Source organism: Chiloscyllium plagiosum, unplaced genomic scaffold (assembly GCF_037043375.1).
Source record: "Chiloscyllium plagiosum isolate Xiang-an unplaced genomic scaffold, Cpla_swu_hap1 HiC_scaffold_12, whole genome shotgun sequence".
Classification (NCBI taxonomy): domain Eukaryota; kingdom Metazoa; phylum Chordata; class Chondrichthyes; order Orectolobiformes; family Hemiscylliidae; genus Chiloscyllium; species Chiloscyllium plagiosum.
In genome coordinates this window covers 45,970,017-45,989,667 of record NW_028270150.1, presented here as the reverse complement: position 1 = coordinate 45,989,667, position 19,651 = coordinate 45,970,017, and the positions used below count along the sequence as shown (strand labels likewise).

The window sequence follows — 19,651 nt, the reverse complement described above, 5'->3', positions numbered from 1 at the left end:
AGCTGCTCCAAGGTTCCTTGAACAGCCATCACTGTCGGCATACCGTTCATGATATTGACACCTAGTTCCAGAAGTTGCTGCCACACACAAATCTCCAGGTCTGCGCATCTGGAAGGAAAATTGGAGGGAATGCTGCTCCTGATGTCAGACTGACAAGTCTTTTGATCCATAACTCCCTCATTTCTTAAATAACTGGATTACGTTTGCTGTCTTGTAGTCTGCAAGAATCATTCAGAATCTGAATTTTGGCAGATTAATACTAACGCACTCACAATCTCTCTCTTGTTTTTTAGTACTGTGTAATCTAAATTGTTTAGATTATCTGGATTATTCCCAGGGTTTGTCAATTTTTCAATTCCATTAGGTTCTCCAATATTACTTACTTATCATTTCTTTCAGCTCCTCATTCTCGTTAGTCCCTTAGTTCTGTGGTATTCAGAGGACACTTTGTTTTTCTTCATTATGATAAAGTTTTTTAGTCTCTCTGCAATTTCTTTCCCCCCCATAATATAGTCTCCTGCCTATGCCTGTAGTGAGTCCACATTTGTTCTGTTAATTTCTTTTTATTTTTCATACGAATAGAATATTTTACTATTTTACTGAGCTCTTGATGGTTTACTTTCATATTCTGTTGTTTCTTTGACAGTTTCTTAATTCTCTTTTGAATTCTAAAATGATCCAAATTATTGGACTCACTATTCTTGGCAACTCTTATGAACCTTCTACTTTTGGCCTAAAATGGTTTAATTTCTTGTTTTGCCATATTTGAATCATCTTACCTCCTGGGTTTTGTGCTTTAAAGATATAAAATATGTTGTAAATTAGTATTAATTATTGTAATGCTATCAGGTTTTCCCTTGACCTCTCCACTACCTCAGTCAGTCTATTCATCCAATATTTGATATTGCATGATTTTTTTTATTCCCCCACCGTTAAGCATTTGGACGACCGCAGTGGTTGTCTTTTATTCTTTGTCGCAAACTTAATACCATCAACACTGACTGTGTACATTCTTCTTGATAACTGTCCCTGGCTAAACAAGGCTATTCACAAACCTGACAGTTTATTGAGCCTCCCACTGAGCTTCTTAATTGGTATCTTTTGCAGTAAAGTCTGCTTCCATCCCAATTGCCATTGTCCCTAATCTCAGCCCATCTTTTGCAGAAATCCTCATCTGTGCTTCATCACTTCTACACTTATAGAACGCTGCCCAGGACAGCATTGGAATCTTCTCACCCTGTAAATCTCAAGTCATCTAAAACTCTTGTTACCCATATCTATCTTTATACCAAGACTCACTCATCCATCTCTCATAATATAAAAACAAATTACTGCGGATGCTGGAATCTGAAACCAAAAGAGAAAATGCTGGAAAATCTCAGCAGCATCTGTAAGGAAAGAAAAGAGCTGACGTTTTGGTCTAACTGACCCTTTGTCAAAGCTAAAAAAAGGGAGAAATAGGGAGGTATTTATACTAGGCTGAGAGGTGGTGAGTCATGGCTCCAGAAGCAAAGGTAGCAATAAAGAGGTGATAATGACAGTGCATAGAGAGATTATAGGGAGATTAGGAGCTGTGAATGACCAAGCTATGTGACAAAATATGGTGGGGGGGGGGGGGGGAGGAAATGGGTGAAGCAGAGGCAAAATGGAAAACAGGGGAGAAGGGTAGCAAAGATTGAGAGTGGGGAGCAAGAGCAAGAGGAAGAGACAATCAAGAAATAAGAGGTATAGCAAAAAAAAATTAAAAATAAAAGATATGAAATAAAATTACGCAGCAGAATGAAAATAGAGGGGTCGAGTTGGGATAATCATCCAAAGTTGTTGAATTCAATGTTGAGACTGGCAGGCTGTAACGTGCCTCGTGTTGGAAGCTCAACGCACACTGGAGGAATGGCATCTCATCTTCTGACTACATAATCCTATAGGGAATTCAAAGTTTTATATAAGAATTGAGAATCTGAAACTAATTACAACAGCAAATGGGTGAAGTGAGTAGTATACAGTAGTTGTATGTATAGGATGGCTATACAAACACAAAGTAGAAAAGAATATCTGATTCTGGTAGTTAGAACTGAAAAGATGGAATGATACTCCAGAGGAAAGTAAACCTGGCATGAACAATTGGGTTGAATGACCTGTTCTACTGTGTATACTGTGTAATATCAATTTTCAATTGGAATTACAAAGATTTTCAAGTTTAGTGGCCCCATTCTTGGGAAAGAGGAGACAAGATTCCCAGGCATCGTTTACTCTGGGGGACCCGAGAGATCAACGCCAGTGGGAGATGCATTTACAATGAAGTTGGTTCAGTTTTGAAAAAGTAATCAGTGACATCACAGGAAAACTACAAGTTTGATTGAGAGACTGCAGTCAAGGAGTGTCTTTTAAATAGCAAAAAGATAAAAAATGACGCCTTCCATTACTGTGGCAAAAAGATTAAGAACAGAGCAGTAGATTTGGACTTTGGAACCTTCTCAAAGGTTGACTACAGGGTGGACTAATTGACCTTGCCAATTGGTTACAAATTGGCTTTATGGCAGGTGAACAGCGGGTGGTGATCGAGGGCTGGAGGTCTGTAACCAGCAGTGTTCCAAAGGGATTGGTACTAGTGCACTTTTGTTGTTTATGTAAATGATTTGGATGAGAATATAGGAGACAGTAAGTTTGCAGATGACACAAAAATTGGTTGTATATTGGGCAGTGAAGAAGGTTATTTAAGATGACAGAGATCTTGATCAATTGGGGCAATGGGCTGAGGAGTGGCAGATGGCATTTAATTTGAATAAATGCAAGGTATTGCATTTTTGTAATACAAACAAGGACTGGATTTATACAATTAATGGTAGGGCCTTGGGTAACCTTCACCTTGACCTCTTTCCACCTCTCGCATTTCCGACGCCCCTCCCCCAAGTCCCTCCTCCCTACCTTTTATCTTAGCCTGCTGGACAAACTTTCCTCATTCCTGAAGAAGGGCTTATGCCCGAAACATCGATTCTCCTGTTCCCCGGATGCTGCCTGACCTGCTGCGCTTTTCCAGCAACACATTTTCAGCCTTGGGTAATCTTGTAGAAGAAAGAGACCTAGGGGTTCAGATATATAATTCTTTGAAAACTGCATCACAGGTACATAGGCTGGTTAAGGCGTTTAGTCTGCCTACCTTCATTACTCAGGCCTTTTTTGAGTATAGAAGTTGGGACGTTGTGAGGCCTCTTCTTGAGTGCCCTGTGTAGTTCTGGTCGCCCAGTTATAGGAAGGATATTATTTATCTGGAGAGGGTTCAGAAAAGATTTACCAGGTTGTTGGTGGAAGTGGAGGGTTTGAAATGCGTAAATCAGACTGGAAAGGCTAAGATTTCTTTCATTAGAGGTGGTGAGAGGTTACTTTGCAGAAATTCATGAAATCATAAGGAGCACAGATAAAGTGAATGACAAGGGTCTTTTCCCTAGTGTGGGGAAGTTCAAAGCTAGGAGGCATATTTTTAAGGTGAGAGGAGAAAGATTTTAAAGAGATGAGGGCAAGTTTTTTTTAAACTATGTGGTTAGTGTATGGAATAAACTGCCAGAGGAAGTGGTAGAGGCAGGTACATTAACAATGCTGAAAAGTCATTTGGATAAGTTAATGAATAGAAAAAGGTTTAGAAGGGATAAGGACCAAGCACAGGCAGGTGGGTCTAGTCTAGTTTGGCGTGGACTGGTTGGACCAAAGGATCTCTTTCCATGCTATATGACTGTATGAATGTGGTGGTAATTGGCAGAGTTGGATTTGCCCTGCTATTTGTGTTCAGAACATATTTGGGCAACCTTTCACATTGTTGGGTAGATGTCAGTCTTGTACATACACTGGCAGCTTGACTGAGGATGTGGCTTGTTGTTGAACATATCTTCAGACCAATGTGGAATGTTGTCAAGGTCTGTAGCCTTTTCAGTATCCACTACCTTGATCTGGTGACCAAAGTTCAAATTCAACCATAGCATTTGGTGGTTGGGGGGGGGGGGGGGGAGACAAAATCTGGAAAGAAACATCTTGCAATGAGAGACAAAGATGGTTCACTAATGTCAATTTGGGAAGGTAATGTGAAACTATTACCTGATTCCTGAAGAAGGGCTTATGCCCGGAACGTCGATTCTCCTGTTCCCTGGATGCTGCCTGACCTGCGCTGTTCCAGCAACACATTTTCAGCTCTGATCTCCAGCATCTGCAGACCTCACTTTCTCCTCTAATACCTGATCTGGCCTACTTGTGACTCCACTTGCTGTAAGTCTCATTGACTTCACCTTCCCTCTGAAATTGCATAACAAGCCACCAATCACCACATTTGACCCCTCAAATGTCTGAAGAAAGAAATAGAATAAGGACTATTTGGCATCGTCATAGGGGCCAGAGACAGCCAAGGCAAGTCAAATTTGTTGGCCTACAAATCCAACTTACCTACATCTGGGGGCAAATGCCAAAATTGGGCTTGGTATCTCGCAAACTAGTCAAGCAACAGCCTAACATAGTCATTGTCTGTCTGTAACATGCAATAAGATTCTGTGGCTATGTCCCAGCTAATGCAATCACCGTCCTGTCCTTTCAGCAACCTCAAACCCAGTAGAGGTGATAGAGTTGGAAGAAGTTGCTCTGGGAGTCTTCAACATTGAGTCTGTACCACAATGTCTCATGGTAATCAATAAGAGGTTTCCATGTCCGTATTTGACTGGATGCCAAGTATCAATCCCAATCTATCCTCATGTTGAACACCATTGAAGAAAGCACTGAAATGGTCTCTAGGGGCAGGACATCAGCATCCAACACCAAGATTAGCTTGGCAACACCATGACTGACCAGGTTGATTGAGTTTTAAAGGACATAGACTGTCAAGTAGATTTTCATCACCCCATCATCACATAGACCAATCTTCAGTCAGTCGGTGTACTCCATGTAATATCAAGAAACAACTGTTTGGAGATTACAAAGGGGATTTATAAATGGAGGCAGTTGTTGGACGTGTTTGAGCTGCAAAAAGTTTGGAGTGTAGATCCCTAATGGTGGGTTTGGGACCCTTTTTTCTGGTGCACGTTAATAATCAAGAACTTGTGTGCAGGGGCAATTTCCAAATTTGTGAATGATTCAAATCTTGTAAACGATGTTACATATAAAGAGGACTGTGTAAAATTTCAGGAAGGTATTGACAAATTGGTGGAGTACACAATTAAGTGGTTGAAATTCAATCCACAGACATGTTACATGATATTTTGGTAGAAGACAGCCATAAAATAAAGGGCGCTACGCTGAACAGTACAGGAGTAAAGATCAGGTCGTATATGTGCATAAGACATAAAGGTGACTGGACAAGTAGAGCAAGGAGTTAATAAAGCATGCTGTTTCGAAGGCTTTATTAATAGGGATATAATGTATGGGATGGAAATGTGTTGCTGGAGAAGCGCAGCAGGTCAGGCAGCATCTAGGGAACAGGAGAATCGACGTTTTGGGCATTAGCCCTTCTTCAGGAATTATGTATGTATGGGAACAAGGAAGTTGTGCTGAAATATTATCTCATTTTGGGCACTATGCTACGGGAAGGATATGATCATATTGCAGGAAGTGTAGAAGAGAATTTTTCCAGGGATAAGGAACCTCCAGTTCTGGAGATAAGGCCAAAGGGAGACTTGAGCGAAGTTTTCAATATCACGAGTATTTGGACAGACTAAATGGGGAGAAACTGTTCCCCCTCAAAAGAATCAAAAACCAGAGGGTACAAATAATAGAATTTGCAAAAGAAGAAAGTGTGATGTGAGAAAAATCTTTTCCACTCGGTGAATGATCACAATCTAGAATGCATTGCTTTTAAGTGTAGTGGAGGCAGGTTCAATTTTCAAGGCATGTTAGATTCTTATTTTAAATAGAAATACTGTATTCAGGATTCTGGGGAAAAGGGCAGGAGACTGTCACAATTTCAATGCTCATTAAAGACTCTGCAGACCTATTGGTGAACAGCTGCCTCCAAAACATAGCAATAGCAAAGCTGACAATTTTTGCTGATGCTCAATACAATGCTGTGTATTGAGCTGGAAGAGATAGGAAAGGTCTTGAATGAGTACTTTTACTTCAGTATTTACAAACGAGAGGGACCGTATTGTTGAAAGGAGAGTGTGAAACGGACTGGTAAGCTAGAAGAGATACTTGTTAGGAAGGAAGATGTGTTGGACATTTTGAACAACTTGAGGATAGACATGTCCCCCGGGCCTGACGGGATATATCCTAGGATTATGTGGGAAGCAAGAGAGGAAATTGCAGAACCGTTGGCAATGAACTTTTCGTCTTCACTGTCAATGGGGGTGGTACCAGAGGACTGGAGAGTGGCAAATGTTGTGCCCTTGTTCAAAAAAGGGCATAGGGATAATCCCGGGAATTACAGGCCAGTTAGTCTTACTTCGGTGGTAGGCAAAGTAATGGAAAGGGTACTGAGGGATAGGATTTATGAGTAACTGGAAAGACACTGCTTGATTAGGGACAGCCAGCACGGATTTGTGAAGGGTAGGTCTTGCCTTACAAGTCTGAATTCTTTGAGGAGGTGTCCGAGGAGGTGACCAAGCATGTGGATGAGGGTAGAGCAGTGGATGTAGTGTACATGGATTTTAGTAAGGCATTTGATAAGGTTCCCCATGGTAGGCTAAGGCGGAAAGTCAGGAGACATGGGATAGAGGGAAATTTGGCCAGTTTGTTGGAAAACTGGCTAACCGGTCGAAGTCAGAGAGTGGTGGTAAATGGTAAATATTCAGCCTGGAGCCCAGTTACAAGTGGAGTTCAGGGATCAGTTCTGGGTCCTCTGCTGTTTGTAACTCTTATTAATGACTTGGAAGAGGGAGCCGAAGGGTGGGTCACTAAATTTGCAGATGATACGAAGATTGGTGGAGTTGTGGATAGTGAGGAGGGCTGTTGTCGGCTGCAGAGGGACTTAGATATGATGCAGAGCTGGGCTGAGGAGTGGCAGACAGAGTTCAACCCTGTCAAGTGTGAGGTTGTCTATTTTGGAAGGACAAATAAGAATGTGGAATACAGGGTTAACGGTAGGGTTCTTAGTAAGGTGGAGGAGCAGAGGGTTCTTGGGGTCTATGTTCATAGATCTTTGAAAGTTGCCACTCAGGTGGATAGAGCTTGTAAGAAGGCCTATGGTGTATTAGCATTCATTAGCAGAAGGATTGAATTCAAGAGTCGTGAAGTGATGTTGCAGCTGTACAGGACCTTGGTTAGACCACATTTGGAGTACTGTGTGCAGTTCTGGTCGCCTCACTTTCGGAAAGATGTGGAAGCTTTGGAGAGGGTGCAGAGAAGATTTACCAGGATGTTGCCTGGAATGGAGAATAGGTCATACGAGGATAGGTTGAGAGTGCTAGGCCTTTTCTCATTGGAACGGCGAAGGATGAGGGGTGACTTGATAGAGGTTTATAAGATGATCAGAGGAATAGATAGAGTAGACAGTCAGAAACTTTTTCCCCGGGTACAACAGTGTGTTACAAGGGGACATAAATTTAAGGTGAAGGGTGGAAGGTATAGGGGGGATGTCAGGGGTAGGTTCTTTACCCAGAGAGTGGTGGGGGCATGGAATGCGCTGCCTGTGGGAGTGGCAGAGTCAGAATCATTGGCGACCTTTAAGCGGCAATTGGTAGGTACATGGATGGGTGCTTAAGCTAGGACAAATGTTCGGCACAACATCGTGGGCCGAAGGGCCTGTTCTGTGCTGTATTGTTCTATGTTGTATTAAAATATTGTGTATTGCTTACATTTATTTTTTGAGCAAAGTTGTGCTGCTTTGAGACAAAATTTCTCCTATAAGGTGAAATTCTATATCTGAATTATTTGTAATAGAATGAAAAAAAGGTAGGCATTTATCCTTCCAAGCTTGCTCCATAATTCAATACAGTTATGGCAAGTCTATCTTATTTTCCTGCTCCATTCTTCATACCCTCTAGTATCTAAAGATAACTCTCTAACTTGGATACACCCAAAGATTCTAAAGATTATTGAGACTGAGTCAAGAAATTCTTGGAGAAATTCTGCAAGTTAAGTATTCCCTCCAAATTTGTTTCATGGTTCAAGGAGATCACTTGTTCTTCATTCTTAAGGGGATTGTAAGGGTAAATGCTGGAAGGACTTTTACCAAGGTGTAAAACTAGGTGTCACAGTCTCAAAGAATGTCAGCCAATGTGATAAAAAGGAATTTCTTGACTCAGCCTCCATAATCTTTAGAATCTTTGGGTGTATCCAAGTCAGAGAGCCATCTATCTTTAGATACTAGAGGATATGAAGAATGGTGCAGGAAAATGAGGTAGTTTTGCCATATCTGTATTGAATAATGGAGCAAACTTGAAAGAATAAATACTTACCTTTTTTTTCATTCTATTACAAATAATTCAGATACTGTTTCCTAAAATTATAAGCATCCTAACTTGATCTGTAGTTGTGTATTTGCTATTCTGTACATTTTATGTATCTGATTACAATTCATTTTGTTCAAAGTGCTAAAATGTTGGATGATATCTCAACTACTATGACCATAAATTAATTCTGTCCTTTCTGCGATCCAGTTGTTTAATGTTTGTTTCTTGTTCCTTTAGCTATTCAAACGTAGAAATGTCACACATACAGAGCAGGAAGAGGAAGAAGATGAGGTAATGAGTGATAGTGGATTCCATGAGTCGCAAGTAAACATGGATATGGCTTTGGTAAGCAATGCATCATCTAACATGCTCCATCTGACCAAAAGACAACTGAGCTTGCAAATTTATGCACTATCCCTTTAGTAAATTGTGATTTGAGTAAATTAATATGTAGTTTCATCTTCCTCCAGCAACTTTGTTTACTGCTGCAAGCTACGTATTGTAATATGCTGAGGAGTATATGAAAGTAGCTTAGTAAATAATTTAAATCACTCAAACTGTCTGACAACTGCTTTTGAAAGCACTGATTTGGTTAAGATTGCTGATCTACAGATTATAAATGCAAGGTCATTGAAAAAGACTCTGAACACTTTCCCAAACACAATTTGACACTTTCACAGTTCCTTTCAAAATTGTGTGCAATTTTAAAAGCACTATCGTGTGGAATTCTATCATGTTTGAAATATTTGAAACTATTTTCTTACATTTCAGTGATTAACATAAATTTTATCTAGTGATCTTTGTAGTTATCAGTATGTATGCATGTTGATTTGACACCAGCCTCCTCTTGTGAGCACACCACAAATGAATGTAAAGAGTTAACCTTTACGAAGTTGTATGCTTTAGCCATCATGATAGGCCAAATGATCTGTTCTGTGTATTACAATATGGGAAGTCTGAGTTTGTTTTTGGTCATATTGCTGCATTCATGAATGTTGAGGTCTATAACAACTTCCATTTCAGGTTTTCATTAATTTTGGGATACATGTAAATAATGCTAATTAATTTGCCTCATGAGATTAGATTACTTAGTGTGGAAACAGGCCCTTCAAGTCCACACTGACCCACCGAAGCGCAACCCACCCAGACCAATTCCCCTACATTTACCCCTTCACCTAACACTGCGGGCAACTTAGCATGGCAAATTCACCTAACCTGCACATTTTTGGACTGTGGGAGGAAACCGATGCAGACACAGGGAGAATGTGCAAACTCAACACAGACAGTTGCCTGAGGCAGGAATTGAACCCGGGTCTCTGGCCCTGTTAGGCAGCAGTACTAACCATTGTGCCACCGTGACGTGACTGTCTGTGTGGAGTTTGCACATCTTCCCTGTGTCTGCTTGGGTTTCCTCCCACAGTCCAAAGATGTGCAGGTCAGGTGAATTGGCTATGCTAAATTTTCCACAGCGTTAGGTGCATTAGTCAGAGGGGAATGGGACTGGGTGGGTTACTCTCCGGATGGTCGGTGTGGACTTGTTGGGCTGAAGGGCATGTTTCCGCACTGTAGAGAACCTAATCTAATTTATCCACAGGAGGAAAAATGACCACCTGTTCACCTGTATTCATAAAGACAAAATCCGTAAGGACAAACAAGTGTACATTTTTTTTTGTTGCTGGGAATACAGAGACAGCATCTACAGACATCGCAGCTATTTATGTCATGAAAACAAAAATTGTTCAAGAAACTCAGCAGGTCTGGCAGCATCTGTAGAAGGGAAAGCAGTGTTTCAAGCCTGGTGAAATATTTAACTTTGGTAGAAAAGTTAGATCAGTTTTTATCCTACATTTCCTTCAAGTAAAGATATGAATCCTTTTTTATTGTTCTATTAAAAGAGCACACATGTATTTGAAATACTCTGAAGTCTGTCTCCAACACTACTTTGAGTGTGTTGCTGATGTTGTCTTTCTCTTTTGGGCTTGTCTTGAGAATTCTACAGTCTGGAAAATAGATGCGCCTCCCTTTACTATTATTTCCCAGTGCATTGAGGAGTAGCAGATTTAAAACGTGAGAAATTACTTCTGTGAAAGGGATGTGAATCTGTGAAATTCACAGATATTGGGGCTTTGGGTGCAAGAGGAGATATTACTAATTTTATAAAAGTCTTGAGTAAAGGGTAATGGAGAGTGGGCAAGGAAGTGGAGTTGAAGCTGAGATGAGATCAGCTATGATAGTGTTAAATGGCAGAGCAGGCTCAAGGGCCTGAATTGCCACTTACAGCTGCCAGTACTTGTGTTCTTATCTACATTGGGTTACTGAGTAACTGGTGAATGTTCTACAAAGATTATAATTCATCCTGGTTCTGATGATGATCCTGCTATCTGAAGATCTGGAGTTCAAGTACCTCTTAAGCTTTTTGGTAGTAAGAGGCTTGGGTTTTTGGAGTTATCGTTTATTTTGGATCAGTATGGACAAGTCTACAACTGAGGCTTCACTCATTGAAAAATATTAACTATCCGATCGCATTCTTTTGAAAAGATCAGAAGTTCTCACGACACAAATAACTTTAATTTGTCCTTAACTTATTTTTTGACCTTTATAGAAACTTTTCTCATTTTGCTAAATGAGAATTGGCTGCACCTCCCAAAGTAATCCATTTCGATAAATTAAGATGGTTTTGATGACGTTATCTACTATATTATGTCTTCCAAATGTAGCAAGTTAAAATATCAAACTTGTATCAAGATGATTGTGAATGAGAAAATTTAAGCCTAGATTAGGTGTAACACTGGATCAGTGGTGCTGGAAGAGCACAGCAATTCAGGCAGCATTCTTCCGTAATTACACCAGCACCACTCCCCACCTCTTCCTCCGCTACATTGATGACTGCATTGGCGCCACCTCGTGCTCCCACGAGGAGGTTGAGCAATTCATCAACTTCACCAACACATTCCACCCTGACCTTAAATTTACCTGGACCATCTCTGACACCTCCCTCCCCTTCCTGGACCTCTCCATCTCCATCAGTGACGACCGACTTGACACTGACATCCGACTTGACACTGACATTTTCTACAAACCCACCGACTCCCGCAGCTACCTGGATTACACCTCTTCCCACCCTACCTCTTGCAAAAATGCCATCCCGTATTCCCAATTCCTCCGCCTCCGCCGTATCTGCTCCCAGGAGGAGCAGTTCCACCATAGAACACACCAGATGGCCTCCTTCTTTAGAGACCGCAATTTCCCTTCCCACGTGGTTAAAGATGCCCTCCAACGCATCTCGTCCACATCCCGCACCTCCGCCCTCAGACCCAACCCCTCCAACCGCAACAAGGACAGAACGCCCCTGGTGCTCACCTTCCACCCTACCAACCTTCACATAAACCAAATCATCCGCCGACATTTCCGCCACCTCCAAACAGACCCCACCACCAGGGATATATTTCCCTCCCCACCCCTCTCCACCTTCCGCAAAGACCGTTCCCTCCGTGACTACCTGGTCAGGTCCACGCCCCCCTACGACCCACCCTCCCATCCTGGCACTTTCCCCCGCCACCACAGGAACTGTAAAACCTGTGCCCACACCTCCTCCCTCACCTCCATCCAAGGCCCTAAAGGAGCCTTCCACATCCATCAAAGTTTTACCTGCACATCCACTAATATCATTTATTGTATCCGTTGCTCCCGATGCGGTCTCCTCTACGTTGGGGAGACTGGGCGCCTCCTAGCAGAGCGCTTTAGGGAACATCTCCGAGACACCCGCACCAATCAACCAAATCACCCCGTGGCTCAACATTTCAACTCCCCCTCCCACTCTGTCGAGGATATGGAGGTGCTGGGCCTCCTCCACCGCCGTTCCCTCACCACCAGACGCATGGAAGAAGAACGCCTCATCTTCCGCCTCGGACCACTTCAACCCCAGGGCATCAATGTGGACTTCAACAGCTTCCTCATTTCCCCTTCCCCCATCTCATCCTAGTTTCTAACCTCCAGCAACACGATCCCCTGACTTGTCTGGACTTGTCCGACCTGCCCAGCTCCTTTTCAACCTATCCACTCCACCCTCTCCTCCCTGACCTATCACCTTCATCTCCTTCCCCACTGACCTATTGTACTCTATGCTACTCTATCCCCACCCCCACCCTCCTCTAGCTTATCTCTCCACGCTTCAGGCCCTCTGTCTTTATTCCTGATGAAGGGCTTTTGCCCGAAACGTCGATTTTGCCTGTCCTCGGATGCTGCCTGAATTGCTGTGCTCTTCCTGCACCACTAATCCAGAATCTGGTTTCCAGCATCTGCAGTCATTGTTTTTACCTAGGTGTAACACTGTGCAGTTCATATTTGTGAAGATGCTGAATGAATAATTTTTATAGCAATTCTGATTCTCTTTTTTTTTCATTCATGTGCAGACTGGAGTAATCACGTCAGATATGGTCCAGATGATTTTTTCTAACAATTCAGAACAGCAGCTGGCTGCTACACAGAAATTTCGGAAACTTCTTTCCAAAGGTGAAAACATAGTTTATGCTGCATTTGATGTAATTCTATTTTTTTTAATTCATAGTACTTATTAACAACAATGCTCTCACTGCTTGATCTTAGATGGTGAAACAACTTGGTGTGCTTATGCTAACTCTGCATTACTCCGGTTCAAGATTTGGAAACTCAACAGCATTTAAAAGTATAATATTAGTACTCCATAATGTAACATATTGATGCTTAAATATTTAAAGATTTTCCAAACATAAATTAATGTTTGGAAAGTACTTTATGTAATTAAGAGGACAATATATTTATAGAAGCTATCATTAGCAGTTATAATTCTGAGCATCTTGAAGTTGATTCTACTCATGAATTGTTTTAATTGTAAATGGAGTTTAATGGAATTTTATTTATTTGATTCACTCTTGGATTACAGAATGATTTAAATGTTGAAAAGCCCGGAGGTCATTTCCATGTTCAGTTGTTATATTTGAATTATTCAGACTTGGTAGAAACCTGTTGCAGGGAATGGATGAACAGAAAATTTGAATTTTATTCTTCATTTAAGGGGTATCAGCCTCACTGGATTAGACCAGCATTGATTGTTCATCCTTATTTGCCCTTGAGGTGGTGGTGGTGGTGAGCTATGTGCTTGAATCATTGTCATCCTTGAAGTGTAGAAACACCCACAATGCTGCCAGGGAGAAAGCTCTAGGATCTTGACCTAATGACAGTGAAGGAATAATCTATTTCCAAATCCAAATGGTGAGAGACTTGGAGAGGAAATTGTGGATAGTGATGTTGTTAAATATCTGCTGCACTTGTTTTTCTGTGGTAGAAGGTGTTGTCAATGGAGACTTCTGAATTACTGCATCTGACCAGCTCATCTATACCCTCCTGTAATCTGCAATCCTTCTGACTATTTACACTGGCACTATTCATGAACTCTGTTGAAAATGTGTTGCTGGAAAAGCGCAACAGGTCAGGCAGCATCCAGGGAACAGGAGAATCGACATTTCGGGCATAAGCCCTTCAGGAATGAGGAAAGTGTGTCCAGCAGGCTAAGATAAAAGGTAGGGAGGAGGGACTTGGGGGAGGGGCGTCGGAAATGCGATAGGTGGAAAGAGGGTGATAGGTCAGACTGGGGTGGGGGCGGAGAGGTCGGGAAGAAGATTGCAGGTTAGGAAGGCGGTGCTGAGTTCGATGGATTTGACTGAGACAAGGTGGGGGGAGGGGAAATGAGGAAACTGGTCAAATCTGAGTTTATCCCTTGTGGTTGGAGGGTTCCTAGGCGGAAGATGAGGCGCTCTTCCTCCAACCGTCGTGTTGTTGTGGTCTGGCGATGGAGGAGTCCAAAGACCTGCATATCCTTGGTGGAATGGGAGTGGGAGGGGGAGGGGGAGTTGAAGTGTTGAGCCACAGGGTGGTTGGGTTGGTTGGTCCGGGTGTCCCAGAGGTGTTCTCTGAAATGCTCCGCAAGTAGGCGGCCTGTCTCCCCAATATAGAGGAGGCCACATCGGGTGCAGAGGATGCAATAGATGATGTGTGTGGAGGTGCAGGTGAATTTGTGGCGGATATGGAAGTTTCCTTTGGGGCCTTGGAGGGAGGTGAGCGGGGAGGTGTGGGCGCAAGTCTTGCACCTCCTGGGGTTGCAAGGGAAGGTGCCGGGAGTGGAGGTTGGGTTGGTGGGAGGGAGTCATGGAGGGAGTGGTTATAGGGGATGGGAGGAAAATATATCCTTGGTGGTGGGGTCCGTTTGGAGGTGGCGGAAATGACGGCGGATGATGCGCTGTACATGGGAGATTGGTGGGGTGGTAGGTGAGGACCAGTGGGGTTCTGTCGTGGTGGCGGTTGGAGGGGAGGGGCTCAAGGGCTGAGGAGCGGGAAGTGGAAGAGATGCGGTGGAGGGCATCGTCCACCACGTCGGGAGGGAAATTGCAGTCCTTGAAGAAGGAGGCCATCTGGGATGTACGTTTTTGGAACTGGTCCTCCTGGGAGCAGATGCGGTGGAGACGAAGGAATTGGGAGAATGGGATGGCGTTTTTACAGGGGGCAGGGTGGGAGGAGGTGTAGTCCAGGTAGCTGTGGGAGTCGGTCGGTTTGTAGTAGATGTCCATGTTGATTTGGTCGCCTGAGATAGAAATAGAAAGGTCGAGGAAGGGGAGGGAGGAATCTGAGACTGTCCAGGTGAATTTGAGGTTGGGGTGGAAGGTGTTGGTGAAGTGGATGAACTGTTCAACCTCCTCGTGGGAGCACGAGGCGGCACCGATACAGTCATTGATGTAGCGGAGGAAAAGGTGGGGGGTGGGGCCAGTGTAGTTGCGGAAGATGGACTGTTCCACATATCCTACGAAGAGGCAGGCATAGCTTGGGCCCATGCGGGTGCCCATGGCTACTCATTTCGTTTGGAGGAAGTGGGAGGATTGGAAAGAGAAGTTGTTCAGGGTGAGGACCAGTTCAGTCAGTGGAAGGTTACTGGTTGGTACGGCGGGAAAGGAAGAAGTGGAAGGCTTTGAGTCCTTCGTGATGGGGGATGGAAGTGTACAGGGATTCGATGTCCATGGTGAAGATAAGGCGTTGGGGACCGGGGAAGCAAAAATCATGGAGGAGGTGGTGGGCATGGGTGGTGTCCCGAACGTGGGTGGGGAGTTCTTGGACTAAGGGGGACAGGACCGTGTCGAGGTATGCGGAGATGAGTTCGGTGGGGCAGGAGCAGGCGGAGACAATGGGTCGGCCGGGGCAGTCAGGTTTATGGATTTTGGGCAGGAGGTAGAAGCGGGCGGTGCGGGGTTGTGGGACTGAGGTTGGAGGCGGTGGATGGGAGATCCCCCGAGGTGATGAGGTTATGGATGGTCTGGGAGATGATGGTTTGGTGGTGGGGGTGTGGGGTCATGGTCAAGGGGGCAGTAGGAGGAGGTATCTGCGAGCTGTCGTTTGGCCTCAGCAGTGTAAAGGTCGATGCGCCAAACTTGGCTACTTTATCCTGAGTGGCAAGCTCCCCTGAGAAAATGGGGGAAGTATTCAATTGAATTTCTGGTGAATGGTAACCTCAATATTGATGCCATTGAATGTCATTAGGTGGTATATACTTATTTTTCTTTCTTTCTTTGGAATTGGTCATTACCCTGAGCCTGAGAGATGTGATGTTATTTACTGTTTTCAGCTCATGCATGAAAATTACCCTGGTATTGCTGCATGTAGGGCAGTCTACTTCAGTATCTGAGGAGTTGTTTTCAGTGTTCACAGCAATCTTCAGCTGACCTCCTCTGAGTTAATCATGGAGGGGAAAGTTCTTTGAAACAACTGAAGATGGTTGAGCTTAGGAGATGTGGCTGTGGAACTTCTGCATGAGTGTCTCGGACTGTGATAATTCCATCCAGAAACTAAACTCTCTTGTTCCTTTTTCCTCCTTTTGTGCTCGGTATGACTTGGGATGTAGTTCATCCCATCCTGTTAATTTTGCTATACCTCCCTGAGGCTGCATTTAGTCAAATACTAATTTGATGTTGAAATTGCCCTCCCCTCTGAAATTAATTTATTTTCATGTTAGGGCAAAGCTGAAATTCTCTGGAGAGGACTGGCTGTTAGCAGTACGCACACAATAAGCATCATGGGTATGATTATGCTGATTCGGTCATTTCTCTCATCAACCCCTTCCATCGCTGATATCTAATCAGATTACATTTGTCCTGAGGCACTGTACCTGGGCAATTTTTCATATTGAGTAGATATCAGTAATGTGGCTGTACTAGAACCGCTTAGTTAGGGGGCACAGTTAGTTTTGCTGCGCATGTCTTCAGTACCATAGGATGTTGTCAGGGTGCATTGTCTCAGCGATAATCAGCCTTTTAGCCACTTCTTGATCTCACGTGGTGCAGATTAAATTGTCCAAAGATGGGCATCTATGATGGAGACTTCAGGAAAAGACTACATGGCTCATCCATTTGACACCTGAAGGTAATGTTTCAACCTTGTCTTTTGCATTGATGAGTTGTGCCCCACTATCATGTAGGATGGGTTGTTTTTGGAGTCTTTTTTATTGTTTCCTGGTTATTTTAATTGTTTGCAAAATTGTGGTAGGATGTGGTGGAATTGTAGAACCCTGATGTGATCAGTTGGGTGAGATCACTTAACTCCTACCTATGCCACATTTCTTCTGTCTAACATGTACATCATCCTGTTCTGGCTTCACTACATTGGCACCTCTGTTTCAGGTATGCCTGGTACTGCTCCTGTCAAGCTCTTCTATACAACTCCAGACTTGCTCCCTTAGCTTGATGGTAATGGTCGAGTGAGGGAGATGGCAAGCTCTCAGATTTTTAGTTTGATTCCTGACAGTTGTGCATCTAATGTTAGATCTCTTCAACCTATTTCTCAGATCTATTGAATTTAGTGCAAAGGTAGAGTTGCACGCAAGCAACTTTGAAACCAGCCCGTTCATTTAGGTAAAACTCTTGCAAAATCAACTTCAATGGACTGCATGCTGTCTGAATGGATGAAAGCAATCTTTTCCCAACCGATCTGGTTTGCTCAGCTCTCAAATGGCCAACGTTTGGGAAGACAAAACACTTCAAAGATACCCAACTCTTTGAAGTGTTGGTCTTGATGACAGGAATTGTCTACCAAAGTATTTGGAATTACAACAGCTGGAGCCCTAGTATTTCAATGTGACAGCAGCAACAAAAGAAACTGATGCAAATGCTGCACTCCAGAACCCTTTACCTTGTTGGACATCCTGCTCAATTTGCCCAAAGATTTGTTGGAGAATCAGCCTGTTCAGCTAAATGAAAACAGCTCCTTAAGGTAAAGTCTTTGACAATGAGGAAACACGTAGCAAATGAACAACCAGTGTGAAGGAATATTAAAGATCCATTCCTGACCCCCTTTCATCCAGGTCTCAGATACAGCCATAACATCATATTTCTACCTGGTAATCTGTGCCTGTGACTCACCAGTCTTCATACCAGCCATTCTACGTTCACACGCATGCACAGTTATGCCTAGATTTTGGGTGGAATTTGAGCACGTAATCTAGAGGACTGATTAATGCTGTGGTCAAAATTCCAGTTAACTGGCTCCTGACAATGCTGCTGACTTAGTGGTTTTAGTGAATTGGGCAGAAGCCATGTCATTTTTGTAGGAATAGCTTTGATCAGGTTGAAAGAGGAAATAATGGAGTTTGGTAACTTGGATTAACACTTGCTAATATGAGGAAGAAGCACCAACATGCACTTGTTAGGCCAAAGTGTCCGTTTCCAAAGTTAACTTTTATGTATTAAAAATGACTTCAAGAATCATAAACTCAACTTGAGAGAGATCTCGTATTGGTATGAAGTGGACAGGAGCGAGGAAGATAACTATTTTTTTAAATGATTGTGTTAAAATAGTATGGACATCAAAACTACATATTCCTGACAGCAGGAAAGAAGTTAGGAATTATTTTCTTCTAAAAATTAGAACTGAAGCGATGATCATTTCAGCTGTTGGCATATGAGTAATGCAGCCAGCATAGGCAAGGGTTGTCACTCGAACAACAAATAAAAATTAGAAATTTCCTAAAATGCTATGTGCTTGGGGGAAAAATCTGTTTCTTCATCACTGAATCAAAATTCTCAAACCATCAACTTACCAGCAGTGTTGATGTGCCTATGTCTTGTGCACAGCAGTTAGTTAAGAAGGTGACACACCATCTCTCGAAGGCAATCTAGCCTTGCCAGTGATAACCAAATGAAAAGCATTGAAATAGTTTTAGAATCAGCATTGGCATAAAAATGAAGAGCTGAATGTAATTCTGTCCACGTAAATTATGTACTTCTATGTTTACTGTCTACAAAATAGTTACATTATATCTTAGGGCACAAATATATTCATTATCTGATAAGACTTGAGTAGTGTTTGAGAACACAAACCTTTTTTTAGTTCTATGATGCGTTTTCTTGCACGTTGGTTTTAGGTGAAGTTCTCTTCTATCTTCTATAGATAGAAGGAAAGTGTACAGCATAAAAGTATTTAATTTCCGTGCTAACCTGTTAGTTTGGAAATTTTGATTGAGATGAGCTGAAATTGGAAAGAAAGCATTTTAATCCAGTATTTCATGTCTTTTTTCAACAGAACCTAATCCTCCTATTGATGAAGTGATCAACACACAAGGGGTTGTGGAAAGATTTGTAGAATTTCTCAAAAGGAGAGAAAATTGTACATTACAGGTAATCTAAACATACTGATATCTGCATTTGTGCTTTTTGTAATAGTGTTGCTCCGTATGCAGTTATACATCAATTTCTGAAAATTGAACCTCTATAATCTGCTCGTGATGTGAAAAACAAGTTATTCTTTAACTTCAGAAATCACGAAGCAATTGTACGATTGTCCTGCATTATCAAACAGAATTTCATCTCTGCAACAGTTTGTGGATTATAATGGACAGGTATAAAAGACTTGGCATATGTAAAATAAAGCTACAGTTGATCTGCAGGCCTCCAAGAATTGTCTGCAAGAACGTTTTGGATTTGGTTTTTAGTCATCTTGTGTGCTATGGTTGTCACTGGCAAGGCGAGTAATTGTGTTCCAATGTTAAATTTACTTTGTAGCTTTGCCTATTATTTGTGTAGAATAATGAAATAAATATAATTAATGCTGGCCCAATTATCCTGTGGGTGCTCTCCATATTGTAGTAAACCATTAAATTCACATACACTAGCATTCCAGGAACTGAAATGTATGTGAGGAGCTCATAAAACTGCTCAAACAATTTATATCCCGTTATTCATGAATATGGTGCAGTGATTTTTCCTTGGCTGCCTTCC

General features: G+C 42.6%; 1 protein-coding gene across 1 annotated transcript in view; it reads left to right on the top strand.

The window, feature by feature from the left end:
- The window catches only part of LOC122555210 (importin subunit alpha-5), a 68,954-nt gene that overhangs the window by 20,592 nt on the left and 28,711 nt on the right, over positions 1 to 19,651 (top strand). The window contains exons 3-5 of the mRNA XM_043700970.2: positions 8,598 to 8,705; positions 12,773 to 12,872; positions 18,957 to 19,051. Of these exons, the coding sequence (XP_043556905.1) occupies positions 8,598 to 8,705; positions 12,773 to 12,872; positions 18,957 to 19,051 (303 nt within the window). The remainder of the gene's footprint in view (positions 1 to 8,597; positions 8,706 to 12,772; positions 12,873 to 18,956; positions 19,052 to 19,651) is intronic.